We start from the raw sequence: 16069 nt of genomic DNA, 5'->3' as shown, positions 1-16069 counted from the left end.
GCCATGCTTATATGGGAGTCCAGTACCATATTCATCTCAGAACAGACAGTTGATATGATGAACGAAGGTTTACTGTGCTCTACCAATGTGATCATGGAACACCGGCCTCCAGGCGACTTCGGATCCCAGGCAATGGTTTGACTCGGAGGATCAGTCAAATGTACAAGATAACCGCAATCCAGATTCAACATCGTACCGGATGATCGGTCAAGTGTGTGACTAACATGGAAGCTATGCGGCCGACTAGCCACACCTTAGGCTTCAACCCGCCGTGCGAGGTGTGTATAACTACGACACCGATAGCGAGGTCGTTGACGGGCGAAGCACTGGGTTACGGACCTTCTGACACAAGCTAGATCTAGAAATATGGTTGCACGGGGAGAGACACATGTGAGTCGTGAGGGGTCCAGGTGTCGGGACATCATCCGCTGGATCCTACTCGCATTCATCTCTGAGAATAGCGCACATCGCGTGCACGTATGGCCGGCTCGCGTTCTCGGCGGGACGTTCGGCCTACTCTCTCGCGCACATGTTCGGCAGTCTGGCCTTCTCCGCGCTCCGGCTCACGGTCTTGATCCGGAGTACCCCGCTGTTCATCGACGGATCAATGTTCAAGGTGCCCTACATCGTCGACGCCGCGCCGCGAAGTAAATTCACTGAGTTTCGACATCGAGTCTTGAGCAGTAGCAGCAGCACCAGGTACGGCAATCTTCGAGCACGCTCAGCTCCGGCTCCGAGTGGGTGCAGTAAATATAAAAGATGGCGGAGGAGCGTCCATTTGGAGGATTTACGCTTTTCGTCTCGCCTGCTTTCTGTTAGTAGATTCTAACCAGATTGGACACCTTACTGATCGAGACGAGCGATCCCATACATACGATAAGTTCGCACCGCGTACAAATTACTGGATAGCCTATCGGGCAGGACATCATGTTCAGCAAAGCAGAGCGGCATAGCAGACTGACGTATGCGATAAGATTGAAACTAACCCTCTCCGTGGCGATTCCCTGTCTGAAATGTCCAGGCCATGATGAGTATCATGATGAGAAAATTGAAACTTTCTAGAGCCGTCCCAAAGTGGTAACTTCGCGCGTTTCACGGTTCCCTCCCGCACCTTCTAGTCAACCTGTCTCCTGAACAGCACTCGTGCGGTATCGTTCGGGTCATTGGTCAGTCCCCTCTGCAAGTTCTCGGGACGGACACCCTCATACTCTGGTTTGAGGTCATAGTTTACGACGATATACGCTAACATGGCTTTGAGCTCGTTGGAGGCGAAGAACCGACCAGGGCTGGTGCATGCAGCAGTCAAAATTACTGCGTGAGAGTACGACAAGGTGAAGCAACATACCACGCGTGCTTGCCATGCCCGAATGTTACGTAGTCTGCGGAGGTGGTAATCAGCTGCGGCTGCACGGACTTGTCGCTCTTGTAAGACCGAAGCGGGTCGAAAAGGGTCGCGTTCGGATAGTTCTCCTCGTCGAAGTGAGTCGCGAATGTCGGTGTGACGACCGTCGCACCCTTGGGAAGGAATGTCCCATCCGAGAGCGTCACCGGCTGCAGGATGTTGCGGAACATCGACACTGTGAGCTGTCAGTTGTGGGAGAAGCGAGTGGGAGAAGAACATGCACCAGTGGTCGGGCCGTTGTGCCGCTCGCACTCGCGCAAGAAGCTGTCGAGCTTGCGCATCTTGTTCGTCGCGGCTTTCGTCCAACCTTCTTCGGCCACAGCCACTTCAACCTCTTCCCGGAGAGTGTTAGCGAGCTCGGGACGCATAGAGACGTCGTACAAGGCTTGGAGTATGGCCTGAAATACACCAGGTTAATACTTCTGGCCCTACAATACTGAAGACTTACGGATGAGGTCGTCCCAATGGCCCCGAAGTTGATAAACAATACTATGCGCGCGACCTCTTCTGGCCCTTGATTGCGAGCTACAACTTCATCAATAATCCACTGCAATAGATCATTCTATGCTTAGGTCAGAAATAGGCTAGAACTGCGCCGCCAAGGTGACACACCGGTTTGTCTGCCCAGTCCTTCCCAAACCTGGTCATCATAGCCATCCGGTCGTCGATAGCTGGCCGCAGGTAGTCGAGGCACTGTTGAACACGTCTGTCGATGACCGTGGCTTTCCTACCGGCGATGCGCTTCATAAAACCAGGGAATATTGCGAGAAGCCTCACGGCTTTGCTTACGTCCTCTTCGAAGTGCACCATCATGTGTACATAGCCACTGTCTCGACCTGAGTGCAGTGCCTGTCAGTGAGCCAATTCCTTGCAAAACTTGCGTTGGCACCTACAAGTGGGCATGCCGACAAATACGCGGTTTGCAGCACGTGTAATGATTGTGCTCATGACAGGAGAAGCGTGGACTGGCAGCCAACCTAACGGAGATATCAGCCGATTTTGGTACTACCACGTCCCAGGTCACCCTACGCACGATCGCTGTTCGCGGGAATATGCTCTCGGAAGGCCATGCTGAGCTCGTCAAACATGTCTTCGAATACCAATGCGAGATTTCGCGTGAGATTTCGCAGTATCGGTATATGAACAGGGTCTCTGTGCCAGTAAGAGTCGAACACATGATGCATCTCGAAAACCTGGCGTTGAGCAAAGGAATAAAATTACGACATTTCCGTGCCAACCCAGCTGAAGGACGCGCACCTCCGTTGTAGCAGATGACACTGTGTCATCTGGCATCTTCTGCAGCTCGTCGACCAACTTCTTACCGGAGAGCACAACAAGCCAGCGATCCACCATAGCAACTTTGAAAGTCCTGCCCCTGTGCTGTAGTGGGACACAGTGAGAATACACGCTATAGGAGGATACAACGAACACACCCTCTGATAACCCCGCTGCATGATCTCTCTTCCATGGGTGAGGAAGTTGTAAAGCCCGATGAAAGATAGAATTGGCAAAGAGGGTCCGCCTTCGGTCGGGATATGGCGGAGCTGTAGTCAATGGCATCGTAGCTGGGGCGTGGAGTGGCGTTAAGGACGTACGTTCTTCGCGCTCAAGTGGCGGACGAGCAGCCATACGAGAACAACCCCGGCGACGACTTGCGCTGTCGTCAGCTCGCCGACATATGATAACGGGTCGCTTGTCATGGGATTTTGGCTGCAACTGGCGATAACGGTAATTTGGGGAGAAATTCGTTTGGCATGCGAACGGCGATTTCCTGAGCCGCGCTTTTTGTACAACGACATGGACCCCATGTTAGCTCAAGGTGGAGACAGCCAGGGAGTCAGCGCGTGATATCCCGCGTTCGATACGTAAGGTGTATTGGCGCATTGGTCGGGGTGCCTCGCCTGTTAGTACACACTTCGCGAGGCATTCAGGTAATCTGAAACATTGTCTTTCTATGGGCGGTGACGGCGGGATCTGACTTACATGTTGCCAAGAAAAATGCAGCTCCAACTCGCGCAGGAAAGAAGCAGCACCGCGGCCGTCGTTTCTCCGCCATCTATCGGCAGAATTTGGGAAGCGCATCCGCAGACCGCCCGACCACGGTGGCGTCCGTGATGTTGAGATGCTCCTTGAGAGTTACCACTGGGCAATTATCAGCACAACATTAGAAAAATAGACAGGAATTAAACATGCTAACAATCGACTCGAATTGCGCGTTATTAGAGCTAGAAGCGCTTTACAGCTACTAACAAAACATGAGACCACCTTGCATAAATGTTCGCGTCGTAGCTGTGCGGAACAAACAAAGGGTCGAGACTCCGGGATCTTCGTGCCTGAGCGTCCGCTAGCTAGTATTGTCATTGACTTCGGACACCGGAAAACGAGCGCGATCCCATTGCATGAGCAGCCTTCAGTCCATATTGGCCTAAATTGGGTGTCTTAGGACACGGTACCCCTGGTAGCAGGGCGGGCCGTCGGCCGTCCTGCAGAGCAGCGGGCAGAGGCCTGAAGACCTGGACGTTGAATGGACGTTCCGACTCCGCGCGAATTGATCGCGGAGGGCGTGAGAACAACAGGGGCCACAGCAAGGGCGCGGCCAAGCGTCTGAAAAGCGCCGGATCGATATGCCAGTATCCCGACGCGGATCAAAGGTTGGGTTAAAGGTAGCTTGCCTTGCCTTACCTACAAGTCCGAGTCGCACTCCTTTTCGGATATCGTTTCAGTCAAAGGAATTCTGATTGGATGCTGGAGTGCTAATGGTCAAGACCGGTCTATAAACCCTCCGTTCCACCGGCACAAATTTCTATCGACACCCTCAGCCAGCCAGACCGTGACAGTCCCGCGTTTGTTGAACTTCACCTTCGAAGACTTCATAGTACACTCAGGCCGCCTCAACATGACGCTGCTGCAGCTCAGTGATCACCCCGCATTTGATGGCACCGACCACATAAGGCGCTGTGCGTTTTACCTCCCCTTTGACCTCTAGACCGTCGAAGACTTTATCTATTCGGCAAAGCATAATCTACATACTCTCCTGCTCCAGCTCTGTGGTCATAGGTTCGACACTATGTCGCTCGAGCTTAAGCCTTAATACAGTGTTCTACAGCTCACGACTCTCGCATTTCCCCTCCCCCGGCTTTCGCGCTAACGAACTTCAGGGTGACGGCCTCCTCATACCACGTCAGCATGTGCATCGAAATTGTTTACGACCTGCCCCCCTGGTGCTCTCTTCGATCTTTGCTTCTTTTTTGAGGCCTGCGCTCGGTTCACAACTACTTGACACCAACTATCGCACCTCCTGAGGCCAACATCTGAGCTCATCGATGCTCTCGGGCAGTTCAAGTTTTTCTGTCATCGTGGCGCTCCTCAATAGCGTCTACGAACAGATTCGTGAGGCGTCGATCAAGACCACCGCAGCGATCTTCCTCATTCAGCTCATCTATTCTGTTAGAATCAGGATCTGCTCAGAGAACTAATAATTACATCACATGCTTGATACACGATGAAAACCAAGAAGATAGAGATCACGGCCAGACAGATTATTTCTGGGTCGAACCCAAAACTGTGCAAAACGGCCACGAACCTGAAGTCGCAGCAGAAACACTCCAAGTTCGGGTACTGAGAAAAGCTACCAGAGAACATGAGATTGAAGGCGAACGCAAAGCTGTGATACAGGGTTCAGTTGTGAGTGTGTCGTTCTTCCGGGTTGCTCTGCTTTCAGTGACAGTCTTTTTGTGGGCAATGTGGGGCATCTTCGGGTCGTCGCCACCCCTGTCGCTGATATAGCTTCGGCAGTCATGACTGCGTGTAAAAGGACAGTATACTTGAGTTTGATCAGAATTGTATCTCAACTTCGTTCTTGACTCTCTCCTGAAGCGCTCCGTACAGCACATATGTGCACCCGCGGGAGATTCTCCTGAAGCTGTGGTATTTGTCAAAATAGAAAGGGAAGTTTGCTGAGTTTGTTCACTATCCACGTCACCTCGTACTTGCGCACCGCCACAGTCACACTCGCGATGTGGCACACATCGAGCAGCTCCAGGTCTGCCATCAGGTACATGAAGTGGAAGAGGAGCTCGAACGTGACCTCCTGCGGGTCCGTCGCTTGCGCGCCCAGCTCCGGTAATAGGGTGAACATGTCCACGAACGGTCTATGAGGCCTTGGCGAGAGCGCCTTGTGGACATGGAACGTGTTGAGTCTATCGCCGGAATGAGCGATCAAATCTGCGTACTCGTCGTTGAAGGCGGCGAAGCCTTGTCCAAATGCAGCTGGCGTGACAGGGTGGGGGAAGATCATGGTCGACTTGGACAGAGGTGAGTACATGCGGTTGTACCGGAGTAAATACGTCTCTATATGTACCTGGCTGAGAGCAGGGGGGTGGACGTCACATTTACTCGTTATCTGATTTGGTGTACACAAGACACATACCCACAAGCCATAGGTGTTTACATGAGCCAATCACAATATCTCCAGAGCAACGAACGAGAATACAAGTAGACGGCAAAGCGATTCAGAGCAGGATATGGTTGCGAATATCTTCTACAAGTCCAGTTCGAGCGGAACCTAGGCCGTCCAAATTAGTCTGGCTATCGCAATGTGGCGTCGTCACGCACCTGGGCGACGACTTTATCCACTTCGTCACTGAAGACCTGGACGATTTGACGGATGCGCTCAATGCAATGCATGTCTACTTCACACGGAGCGTTTTCGAATACATGCTTGATCGCGCCTTCGACCAGCCCTCGTTCGGTGGCGGTGCGTCCAGAAGGTTGTTTCTCTAGGCAAGGTGCCACCTGCCTCGTGTAAAGCGCAAACCAGTCTCGGATACGACGCGTCTGCGTCATGGAGAATGGTCCGAGGCAGTGCGTACAGGACGACGCGTCGAAGAGCCGGTTCATCCGCTCGGGGTTCAACGCAGCCTGCATGGCCGCCTCACCACATCTCCGCTGGTACCACATCAAGCGGACGACGGTGTCACCGGAGATGGTCTTGAACTCGGGTGCCATCGGCGGCTGGAGCGGCCATACAGGCTCCTTGAGCGAGAGCAGAGCAGCAGAGCGCGCCTCTTCTTCCCATCGCCTGCCGCAAGCGATGGCAAATGCGCGTAGTGGCTCGAGTGAGGCAAGTTCGTTCCACGTCCTCCGAGCGTACAAGACGACGTCTTCCAGCTGATACTTGTTCGCAGCCTCCAAAACAGCGTGGACGTCGTCGAGACTTTTCAGATTTGGATTGGGACAGGGGTACAGGAAGCGGAACAGATGGTCAAGAGTGCGGTTGTTCTCGCTGAAATCTACAACCGGAACTCCATCGAGGAACTCCGACGGCCTATCATCGACGACGGATGGGCTCTGTGGGAGCGAGAACATGTCTTTGAAGAATGGTGACGCTTTGGACAGGATGACCTTGTACATCTTGAATTCCACGGCGTCGCTCGAGCGGATGATGACGTCGGCATCCTTATCAGAAAAGTATTGATGTGTTATGCGCTCTGGGGTGGCGGAAGCAGGAGATGGAACGCAGGAGTTCATAATGCCTCCGAGCTCGATGACTGCAATAGAAAGTGGAGAAAGTGGACATGAGCTATGTTGCAAGGCAGGCAGTGCAGTCGCCTGAGAGCTGCAGGTGCGGCGTAACGTCCCCTGCGTCGCATCTGCAGTCTCATGAGCAGCGTTATCCGGCTCGCTCAGGTCTTGGCGAGGTTCCGCTCCAGGCTCTGCCCCAGCATCGTCTCCGTCTGGCTGCATGGCACCCGCGTCGCTCGAAAGGGTCGGCTGAAAATTGAACTTTGGTTGCATGCGGCACCAGCGTGCGACCGAGGTTCAGCTTCCAAAGGCCTCTGGGAACTCCTGATACGCTTCAATAACCCTGCTAGCAATACCCACCAAAAGATACAAAGGTACCTCAGCACCAGACCCAAAGACGCAATCGCTGGACTAAATCGCGGTAAGCCTATGGAGCTCACGTAGGGAGCTCACACTCACCAGCCGCACAGCACTGATTACGCGGAGAGAACGCTACGGCGGAGATGGAGCTGCACGGCCGCCGCGATGGCATCCGCGAGGACCCAAGATGAGAGGGAGTCGAGCCTCGAGGCAAACACGCTGCGAGGAAGAATTCCTAGAGTTTTGGCTGATATGTCCATTTATGGGTGCGTGAATATCAAGATCGGCGGTAAAGTGGGCCCGATTGAGAGATGGAAGTTGCTCCGACCCGTCCTTTGTTCTGTACTCTTTTCATCTTCAGGACTTTCACTAATTAACCCACACTCGTTTATTATGGCTCACCGTCGCGGCTATTCGCATCATCTTGACATGGGCAAGATCTCTTTCGATGCCCCTCCTCTCACGCCTCCGCTCGCCGTCTTCAACGAGTTCCAAGCCTCGATGAACTCAACAGCACGGAAGCCTAGACAGTATTGGCAGCGGACAACATTCCTCGCCCTCTTCACCCTTGTCGTTGTCTCTGTATATGTCTTGCTCGTCTCTCAGCCCTCGCTTTCGCCGATCGGCAATCCACAAGGCAGCGACAAGTCGTTTGCCAGCATCGCCACACAGCGCCTCTCGCGTTTGTCTGAAAAAGCGCATCGTCTCACTGCTGTACATCGAAAGCGCCCACAGGGCACGACGACGAGCACGTTCGAAGCGGACGCTACCACGGACACGCTCCCCGCGCTTCAGCTCACCCCCGAGCAAGAGCTTGCCGCCGTCACCACCTTCCTCGCTAGCCTGCCTCAGAATGTCATCCCATCGAATGTCGATCCTTCCAAGCCGATAGATCCTCAGCTCGTCCTAGACTTTGACACTCGGAACCCCCAGGCGCTCACCGAGATTGCTCAGCTTGAACACGACGCTTGGGTACGCTACCCGGTCGTTTTTTACTCCAAGGTGCGTGCCGTGCGCAATCGTCGAGTTCTGGACCTTGACGTCATGAGTCTAGATGCACTCTCCCATTTCACGAGATCTCGAAAAGATTATACTGGAACTTAACTTGTTACCCGGGCCAGCGATTATCCCGGTAGAGTACAGGCGTACGTCCCTTGCCTTCTCTCGTCACCTAACACGCCTACTGACCTGGCCTCAGCGGATGAGGAGGTGTTGAGGCCTTTGTTAGAAAGGCTCACTGGGGCCTCGGAGCTGCCCATCCTATTGGTAGGCGGCAAAATTATTGGCACCCCACAAGAAGTGAAGTATATGCACTCTAAGGGCAGCCTCGCCCGCGCAATTAGCGACGCTGGCGCGATAGTCGACGGCCTGAGGAAGAAGAAGGGCCGCAAGCACTAGACTCCTCCTGTGCGCTGTGCGCCTAGTTTGGTGCGGCGGCTCGTACTCTTCACTTGGGAGTAATATTACATTTATCTGCTTTGGGTGTATAGATACGTTTTCTCAGGGTCTGCTCCTGCTCGAGATAGAGTATAGGCACAGTTTGCTTTCTGGTCTTACAGTAACGCGAGCACCTCGCCATGACGCGCACGTTTTACCCTTTACGTGTAGAGAATTATTGTGCTCTCGCATCACGGTCAGTTGCGTATAATGCCACGTACATGCTTATTTATAATCACATGGACTGTCGTGCATGTCACCTTATTCGTCGACGCTCCCGTGCCTCATTTGTGCGAGAGCTCGGTTGAGTGATTATCACCTTCAACCCATACGAGTCATCTCTAACAAGGGGTACAGTCACCGGGCTACTAACACGATGACCAAGTACCTCTGATTTAGTTTCCGTTGCAGAGTGGCCAGACCCAGCCGGCAAAAGTGAGGGTCGTCTGTTTACTCCGATCGAATCAGAGTGCGTCACTTGTTGACGTACATGAAATGAACTGCTCGTGCAGTTGCGATGGCGCGGCAGCCGGGCGTTTTACCTATTCCTTCCTTGAGAGCAAAAGTGGAAGCTCAGAGCCTGGTTCTCGGTGAAGACAGTCGCCAGACGGACCCGATTGTGCCTTTATATGCACAGCCTTCGACCCGGTCCGGGCCCTAACTGGCCTGGCTCTCGGAACTATGTCCAGATCAACGGACATATACCTTACGATGGAGAGCGGAGAGCTTGTTGTCCGTCAAGGTCTCCATTCCAGCCGAGGAGTGCATATGACTAGAGGACAGCATATCATCGTCGCTGGTGGCGGTGTCACTCGTCTGACGGTGAGCGAACTTGAAGTACTCTATTCTGACGGCGCTGATGTCGAATCAGACTGCACTAGTGGGCTTTTCTCGACGCTGGCTACTCTGTTACAATTGTCTACGACCGGTGGGCATCACTCGACCGCATTACGGCCCAGATCGCTGGCGCACTGTGCGTTTGTTGGATGAGCGCTTTGAGGTTGACAGAACCTACCGTGACTCAGGTGGGAGTACTACTCCCAGCAGTGTGCGGCAGGCACACAAACGCGGCATTCCTACTAGAGCTCTCGAAGGGCTGGTGCATAACTTCCTACCGCGCCTTCCACACGCTGCAGAAACTTTCTTTCCTACTGACGGCATCCGCATGCGCATTGCAAATAAATTCTCGAGGAGCCTATTGAGAGCTGCCCGGATAAATATGAGAAGATGCCCGATATTGAGGAGGCTGAGTTACAGTCAGTTCACCCCAGCACGGTTTTATTAGCGTTGTTCACTCCGCAAATCCCAGGATCCGTGAGGATTCGCTGCTACCGAGGAAGCTCGCTGTCTGCGAGGAGGTCGACACTGTCGACGCATACAAGCACGCCTCGCCTGTCGTTGACACAGATGTTTACATGGCGCGATCTCGTCTACCCGTCGAGAATAAGGCCAAGCAATTTATTACGCACCGCGTCTCCGGCAATATATTCGAGCAAGAGGACACTCTTGAGTCTAGAAACGTCCGACGCACAGTACATAATCAAAGCCATCGGCTTGGGTGCGCTCGAAGCCGTTGGCGACGGCACTGTTTCTTTACTCCGCGGTGCTCTCATTCGCGTTTTCAATGACAGGACGAAGCTTGCGAAATTGGAAGAAGTTCAAGTTTACGTTGTCGCTTATGACGAGAACAAGCGTGACGAAGATGGTGGTGTTGTCTTCATCGTGCCCCAGAACAATAACGCCCATCCTCGGTGGTTCGTCCCTAGTTGTGCACTCAGCGAATGTATCGCTTATTTAACAAGCCGACATCAGGTCTGGCACAGCTAAACGAAGGCAAGATCGACCTTACTATTGACAGTCCCGAGATCCGGAGGACGCGTGAGCGCTGCAACCGCTTCCTGCTCGAATGTGCGGAGATCGATCCACACTCCCCCTGCCCAGGGGACTACAGCCTGCTCGCGCAGAGAACGTGATGGTCCAGCACGAACTTTACAAGAAGAGTGACGGCTCTCCAAGCAGAATCGTCTACTTATGCGGCTGAGGAAGGCCGGGCTTTACCTTGTTGTTTGGCTGCGCCGGGGAGGTCCTCAATATCATCGAGCAAATAGACACGGAGGCTACTATTATTAGTCCCTAAAGTTCTCGAGCTGAAAATAATATCTCGCATTTTAGCTACAGTATACTAGCGTTAACTAGCACAGTAATTCAGTAAATCAAACTTCTTGTATGTGTCCCTCGTGGTAGAAGTAATTCGTCGTTCGCTGCCCCCCGCGACTCATATTTGATTATCCGCAGACCGTGGATACAGTAGTGCACGAGGTGCTATAGATCAAACATACAAATGAGACGTTGTAGCTGATCTATGCTCAGAGGCTAAAAACCCGGAGTGGTCGCACAACCGAAATTCACGGAATAGTAAGGCTCCAACCGTTTTGTTTGTTTACTGTGTATAAATGTTTATTACCGTTTACTGTTTCCGTGTGTGTAAAAAAGCCTTGTAAACTCGGTGTAAACGTTTATACACAGTAAACAAACAGTTTCTTCTTGTCAACTGTAGAAGGTCCTAGTGTTATACATTTGCAGTCTTGCTAACAGATTATTGTCGTGATACGACGACTGGGCTGTGCGAGCGCGAACTGGCAAGTGGCACACGGGCACGATCTAATACACACGGGGGATTAGTCTGGGTGCGAAGGGAAAGAGCACACTGTATAATTCTAACCTAATACACACGGGGGATTAGCTATACAGCGCATAAGCATAAGTGCATACTGCGCAAGAGCAACGAAGGGGACTTACTCTGGGTGCGAAGGGAAAGAGCACGCAGAGTGGGTGATGTGGACTAACGTCGACACACCACGAGGGATACTAGGTGGATCTAACGAGGAGGCGGCGCCGACAAGGTCTGGCGACTGTGCGTTAGCTTATTCAGCTAGCCCAATAAACCAAGTTGTATTAGTGACTATTCTAAGGTATAAACAAAGGCTTACCTAGCCCAATAAACCAAGAGGTTGAGATGGGGCTAGGTAGCGACAAAGGGGAGTCCTTATATACTTGTCAGGCTGCGCACGGACCAGGCGTTACATAAGCAACTGTGCTACGGCGGCTGCTAGTGTCTAGGGGACTTAGGCGGAGAAGAGAGGGCCGGTGTGTCATATCGTATGATGTTGTCGGGCCGATGGAGATGGGATGTCCGTTGCCGATCGGACTCGGAGATAACTGGGGCTGGCGTGTCATGACGTATGACGTTGTCGGGCCGACGGGAATCGGATGTCCGGTGGAGATCGGAGTGCGGCTGTTACCAAGGAAGCGTGATGCGGCGGCGGGGCGGCGGCGATACAGGCGCGTCTGATGCGCTGATGTGTGCCCGTCGGTGATGCGTTCTCAAGGTTTTGGCGTGTGGCTAGGACTTGTAAACTGGCGCTAGTGCGCCGACGACGTTTGGAGGGTCGTATAAACGTGGAATAAATCGGAGAAAATGAAAAATAAAATGGGAGGCCGGGGCTACGCCCACGACAGTGGGGATGCGAGAGGAGTCCTTATATACTAAAGGGAAGCAAAATTGAAAGTCTGCTAGAATGGAGAAGCCTGCCATAAAGAGGTCCGTGCGTGGGAGCACTACATACGATTGTCCAATCACTATCCACGTATTAGCAGCGCCTAATCTAAGATGTCCACCTTAAGTCCATGCTGGGCGGAACGCCGAGCCAGAGCCACTAGGCGCTTCAACACAGATTTGACCTGTGGTGAGCTGAAGAGTGTGCCTCACCACTCATGCATCATCCTCGGGCAGCCTCTTCGGACTCCTGAGGCACAGCGGCTGCATCGAGCGCCAGCTGTGCTGTGGCTGCCGCACATATAGTCGCGACTCACTCCAGAGATATGATAGCAGTCATGCCAATAAAACCCATGCTGAGCATAGTCCAGAGGTGAGTATCGCAGAGATTGAAATACTGTGTATGTGTTGACTGCTCCACTACATCCAATCTACTATAGACAACTTGAAGCCAGCCCACAAGAGTGGTGTTATCGGCGCAGCATGTCGCAAGGGATAAGTGATGGTTGACCCTGGAAAAGACACGCTACCGAAGTCTGCACTCATGCAGCAGCTTTCTCTAGGTCACTTCTCAAAGCCTAATGCGAGTACTGTACCTGTACAACCAGTCTGGCAGTGGGTGTGACAAGTGACGGTTGACCACCGGTCCGGCGGAGTGGCGAGTTTGACCGTGACCTGTGACACCAGTCAAGAATGCGGTGGTCAAACGGTGGTGGCAGCCCAGGCGTGACCCGACAGAACAGCAACACGGACAGGAAGAGTAACAGCGCTATGGAAAGTGCATGTAGGTGTCATCTTGTAATTTTTGCGCTGCAGGCCCAAAAATATCGAATATTGATTTTAGCAGAAAAAAATGTGGAAAGCGGCAGCACCCCTTGTGACAACGTGACCACCGCTCTCGAGAGCGGCGGTTGGGAGCTATGTGACGTGTGATGCACTGGACTGATTGTACAGGTACAGTATACATCGTACAACTACGAGAGTACCAAGCTGAGATTTGCACCAGTTGCTAGCCCACTACCTGACGGTGACGATGGAACGCGCTGACCTCCTGAATTAAGAGTCAATCTTGCATGCTTCCAATGAAGCTAGCTCCGCAGACATCTTCGTCGCCAAGTCTGCCCTCGGGTACTATGCTACCTCGCGATGCTACCCTCACTGATTGGAACTTTTCGCGCGCCCTTAACCCTCTGCCACGCTGGGCCCGTTGAGGATATTGCTATGATATCTTGATTCTTGGGTGGGAAGTTGTGGCTTCGTCTTCTCGTACATTGAGCGAGCGCCTCCGCATGCGTCGCGGCCGCGCCGCTATAGCATCAGCTTTTGTGCCCCCCTTTTCAGGCTCAAACCAGCACAGAAGGTATTTGTGTCAAGCTATAGGCTTGCACAGTTTTGTCAGAAGCTATTCTGGCACGATTAAACAAATATCTGTACCAACTGTTTGTTTACTGTTTTAAAACTGTTTATAAACGTTTAGAACTGTTTACTGTGTGTTTACCAAAAATATTTACACGTAAACTAAACAGTTGGAGCCTTACGGAATAGTTCAAAAGAATTCGGGCAGAAGATGAAGAAAAAGATGAGTCGACCCAGGCTCGAACTGAGGACCTTCTGTGTGTTAGACAGATGCGATAACCAACTACGCCATCGACCCGAGCAAACATCTGCCGCATTTATATGTAGATAACTCAATAGTATTGCGATGCTGCCTCTTGTTCGGATTTCCTTCAGCAATTCTCGCTGTTTTGCTAGCCTTTTATCGACACTATTGCTCGTCCTAGATGTAAGTACTAGGACAGAACCATGTTATAGAGAATTATTGGTTGTGTTCTGAATAATGTCATAACGTGCGCGGTACTAGTAGTATACAAAAGTTCATGCTGTCCCTAGAAATATGACCCAGCTCCTGCATAACCACCCGCTGAAGCACCAGAAGGCGGTGGCGGTGGCGGCAGCGATGTTGCACTCTCGACTTCACTTCCGTCTTCCTTCGCGAGTGAATCTAATGCTTCTGCGTACTGTTGCACGTACTCGGCCGATCCAGGGCCGAATGCAGGCACAGGCCTCGTATATGGTCGAATTGCGACCGCCATGCGTCCTGCCGGGATTGACGCTTGAAGATCGGACTGCGGCGGAACAGCTTGAAATGCCATCTACAAGGCGAAGTCAGCAAAGATAGCGCATACACGGCATTCAAACCATCCATACCGAGTCGTTCATCCGCTTATACCCTTTCAAAAACACGTTGACACTGTCAGCTTCCGCCTGGACTCTGGCCTTCCTCTCCTCTCTCATGTCCCTCTCGCGCTCCATGACTACCCCAATGTTAACACCGCTCGCGCCGCCTTTGAGCTCCTCGAGGTCCTGGCGCGCCCACGTGAGAAAGCCGACCGCGACTCCACTTTGCTGCGAGCCGCCGTTCTCGCTTGCGTCGACGCCGAGCCATTTGTGCGCGAGCGCGTTGTGCAAGAGCACCTCGTCCGCGAGGTAGCGGCGGAGCTCAGGAACGACTTCGTCTGCGCCATCCTGAGTGGATGTAGAGGCGGCAAACTTGTCCTTGCCGAACCCGAGCTTGAATTTGGATTTAGAGGAGGACTGTGTTGGGACTAGGTGACGCGAGGCACCGGGTGTCTTCACTAGGGCGCGCGCGGAAGAGTAAAGGGCCGCGCATTCGAGGTGGAGTTTCGCCGCGAGCGCGGGAGATGGGTGCGATTTGGGCAGTGGCGGCCCCGGCGAGATAGTGCTCTCGAATGCTGCACGTGTGAGCAGTTTGCGAATGGCAAGGTTCTGCGCATCAGAAAGAGCCAGCCTATGCGATCGTTATAGATGAGTAAGTATGCTGTTAAGTTGGTACGAAGATCAGATGCACGCACTTGCTCAAGCCAATCAACACCTCTCTGCTGAGATCTGGCGGGTGTGGGCAGGAAATTCCTGCAGCTATCGCACGCTCTCGCGCTGCGTCCCAGTCTCCCATAACCTCCTTGGCGATGTGCTCAAAGACGCCCGCAGCCTTGCACAGCAGTGTGACCGCGAACCCGAGCCGCTCGTCCTTGGCCTTGCGATCTGCGTCCGAGATGCCGTATTCGGTCTCATATGTGCCAAGCGAGAGGACAACAGCACGTGCCATGTTACTCAACGCAAACGCGTACGTGAGTAGTGTAAAGGCGAGCTCCGCCGCCAGCGATGGCACCGACAGGCGCGGGGATGAGTGGAAGAAAGAGGCAGAGAGTGTTGTACGCCAGCTAAATACTGGGAATGGGTTAATGTACTATGTAGTAGTAATTCAATAGTACTCACTTGGTTCAGCCTTTAAGACAAGTTCACCTGCGTTCACTGCGGCGATAATGCCACAGAGCTTCGGAATGTAGTCGTCTAGCACCTGAACGACAGTGAGCTCGATTAGACCCCACAGACATTCTCTTACCTTGACAAGCCGCAGGAAATCCTTCTCGTCAGACCGCTTATTCTCCTTGAGAACTGCTCTTAGGTTCGCCCGTGCCTCGGTGGTGTCTGAGACTTCTGAGATGTACGATGCGGACTTGTCGTACAAAAAGTCGCCGAAAGAGATAGCTCCCGCCGTAGGCAACTCATAGAGGTAGCTAGTCATATTTTCTAGGCATCATGCGTCAGTGTTTCGTGCACATTTCCTGGAGGAGTGAACGTACCGGAGTTGAGCAGTGCGCACAGCCCCAGACGCAGATCTTGATTGTGAGTCATCAGCTGATGCGCACAATTACTAATTGGGTAAGTGCGCGCCCCGACGAGCCTCGCGACAACGACATCCTGACTGA

At 52.8% G+C, this 16069-nt stretch overlaps 5 protein-coding genes and 1 non-coding gene across 6 annotated transcripts; 2 read left to right on the top strand and 4 right to left on the bottom strand.

The window, feature by feature from the left end:
• Nucleotides 1–901: 901 nt before the first annotated feature.
• On the bottom strand, nt 902–3377 carry PHACADRAFT_146816 (uncharacterized protein). Its single transcript, XM_007397279.1, has 10 exons — nt 2998–3377; nt 2836–2946; nt 2660–2782; nt 2436–2595; nt 2296–2379; nt 2015–2238; nt 1851–1964; nt 1626–1800; nt 1346–1577; nt 902–1286 (listed from the first exon to the last, which is right to left on the bottom strand). The coding sequence occupies exons 1-10, from the start codon at nt 3208–3210 to the stop codon at nt 1115–1117; spliced, it is 1608 nt and encodes a 535-aa protein (XP_007397341.1). The 5' UTR covers nt 3211–3377; the 3' UTR covers nt 902–1114.
• A 2406-nt stretch (nt 3378–5783) lies between these two features.
• Nucleotides 5784–7442, bottom strand: PHACADRAFT_258646 (uncharacterized protein). The gene is made up of 4 exons (XM_007397278.1): nt 7385–7442; nt 7286–7336; nt 6017–6951; nt 5784–5966 (listed from the first exon to the last, which is right to left on the bottom strand). The coding sequence occupies exons 3-4, from the start codon at nt 6929–6931 to the stop codon at nt 5943–5945; spliced, it is 939 nt and encodes a 312-aa protein (XP_007397340.1). The 5' UTR covers nt 6932–6951; nt 7286–7336; nt 7385–7442; the 3' UTR covers nt 5784–5942.
• Nucleotides 7443–7640: 198 nt separating this feature from the next.
• On the top strand, nt 7641–8982 carry PHACADRAFT_258644 (uncharacterized protein). Its single transcript, XM_007397277.1, has 3 exons — nt 7641–8287; nt 8340–8430; nt 8484–8982. The coding sequence occupies exons 1-3, from the start codon at nt 7679–7681 to the stop codon at nt 8681–8683; spliced, it is 900 nt and encodes a 299-aa protein (XP_007397339.1). The 5' UTR covers nt 7641–7678; the 3' UTR covers nt 8684–8982.
• A 421-nt stretch (nt 8983–9403) lies between these two features.
• Nucleotides 9404–10702, top strand: PHACADRAFT_210445 (uncharacterized protein; the record flags this gene model as incomplete). The annotated part of the gene is made up of 5 exons (XM_007397276.1): nt 9404–9544; nt 9604–9695; nt 10032–10280; nt 10354–10490; nt 10535–10702. The coding sequence occupies 5 exons, from the start codon at nt 9404–9406 to the stop codon at nt 10693–10695; spliced, it is 780 nt and encodes a 259-aa protein (XP_007397338.1). The 3' UTR covers nt 10696–10702.
• Nucleotides 10703–13858: 3156 nt separating this feature from the next.
• Nucleotides 13859–13932, bottom strand: PHACADRAFT_t93. Its single transcript has one exon. It is a non-coding gene; the product is annotated as a tRNA-Val (tRNA).
• A 173-nt stretch (nt 13933–14105) lies between these two features.
• On the bottom strand, nt 14106–16060 carry PHACADRAFT_175173 (uncharacterized protein; the record flags this gene model as incomplete). Its single annotated transcript, XM_007397275.1, has 6 exons — nt 14106–14431; nt 14487–15087; nt 15152–15527; nt 15576–15657; nt 15703–15877; nt 16053–16060. 6 exons carry the CDS (start codon nt 16058–16060, stop codon nt 14165–14167), a joined length of 1509 nt encoding a protein of 502 aa, XP_007397337.1. The 3' UTR covers nt 14106–14164.
• Nucleotides 16061–16069: the final 9 nt, after the last annotated feature.

Source organism: Phanerochaete carnosa (genome assembly GCF_000300595.1).
Source record: "Phanerochaete carnosa HHB-10118-sp unplaced genomic scaffold PHACAscaffold_6, whole genome shotgun sequence".
NCBI lineage: Eukaryota > Fungi > Basidiomycota > Agaricomycetes > Polyporales > Phanerochaetaceae > Phanerochaete > Phanerochaete carnosa.
The sequence above is the reverse complement of the archived record's forward strand: the minus strand, read 5'-3'. Positions and strand labels throughout refer to the sequence as shown.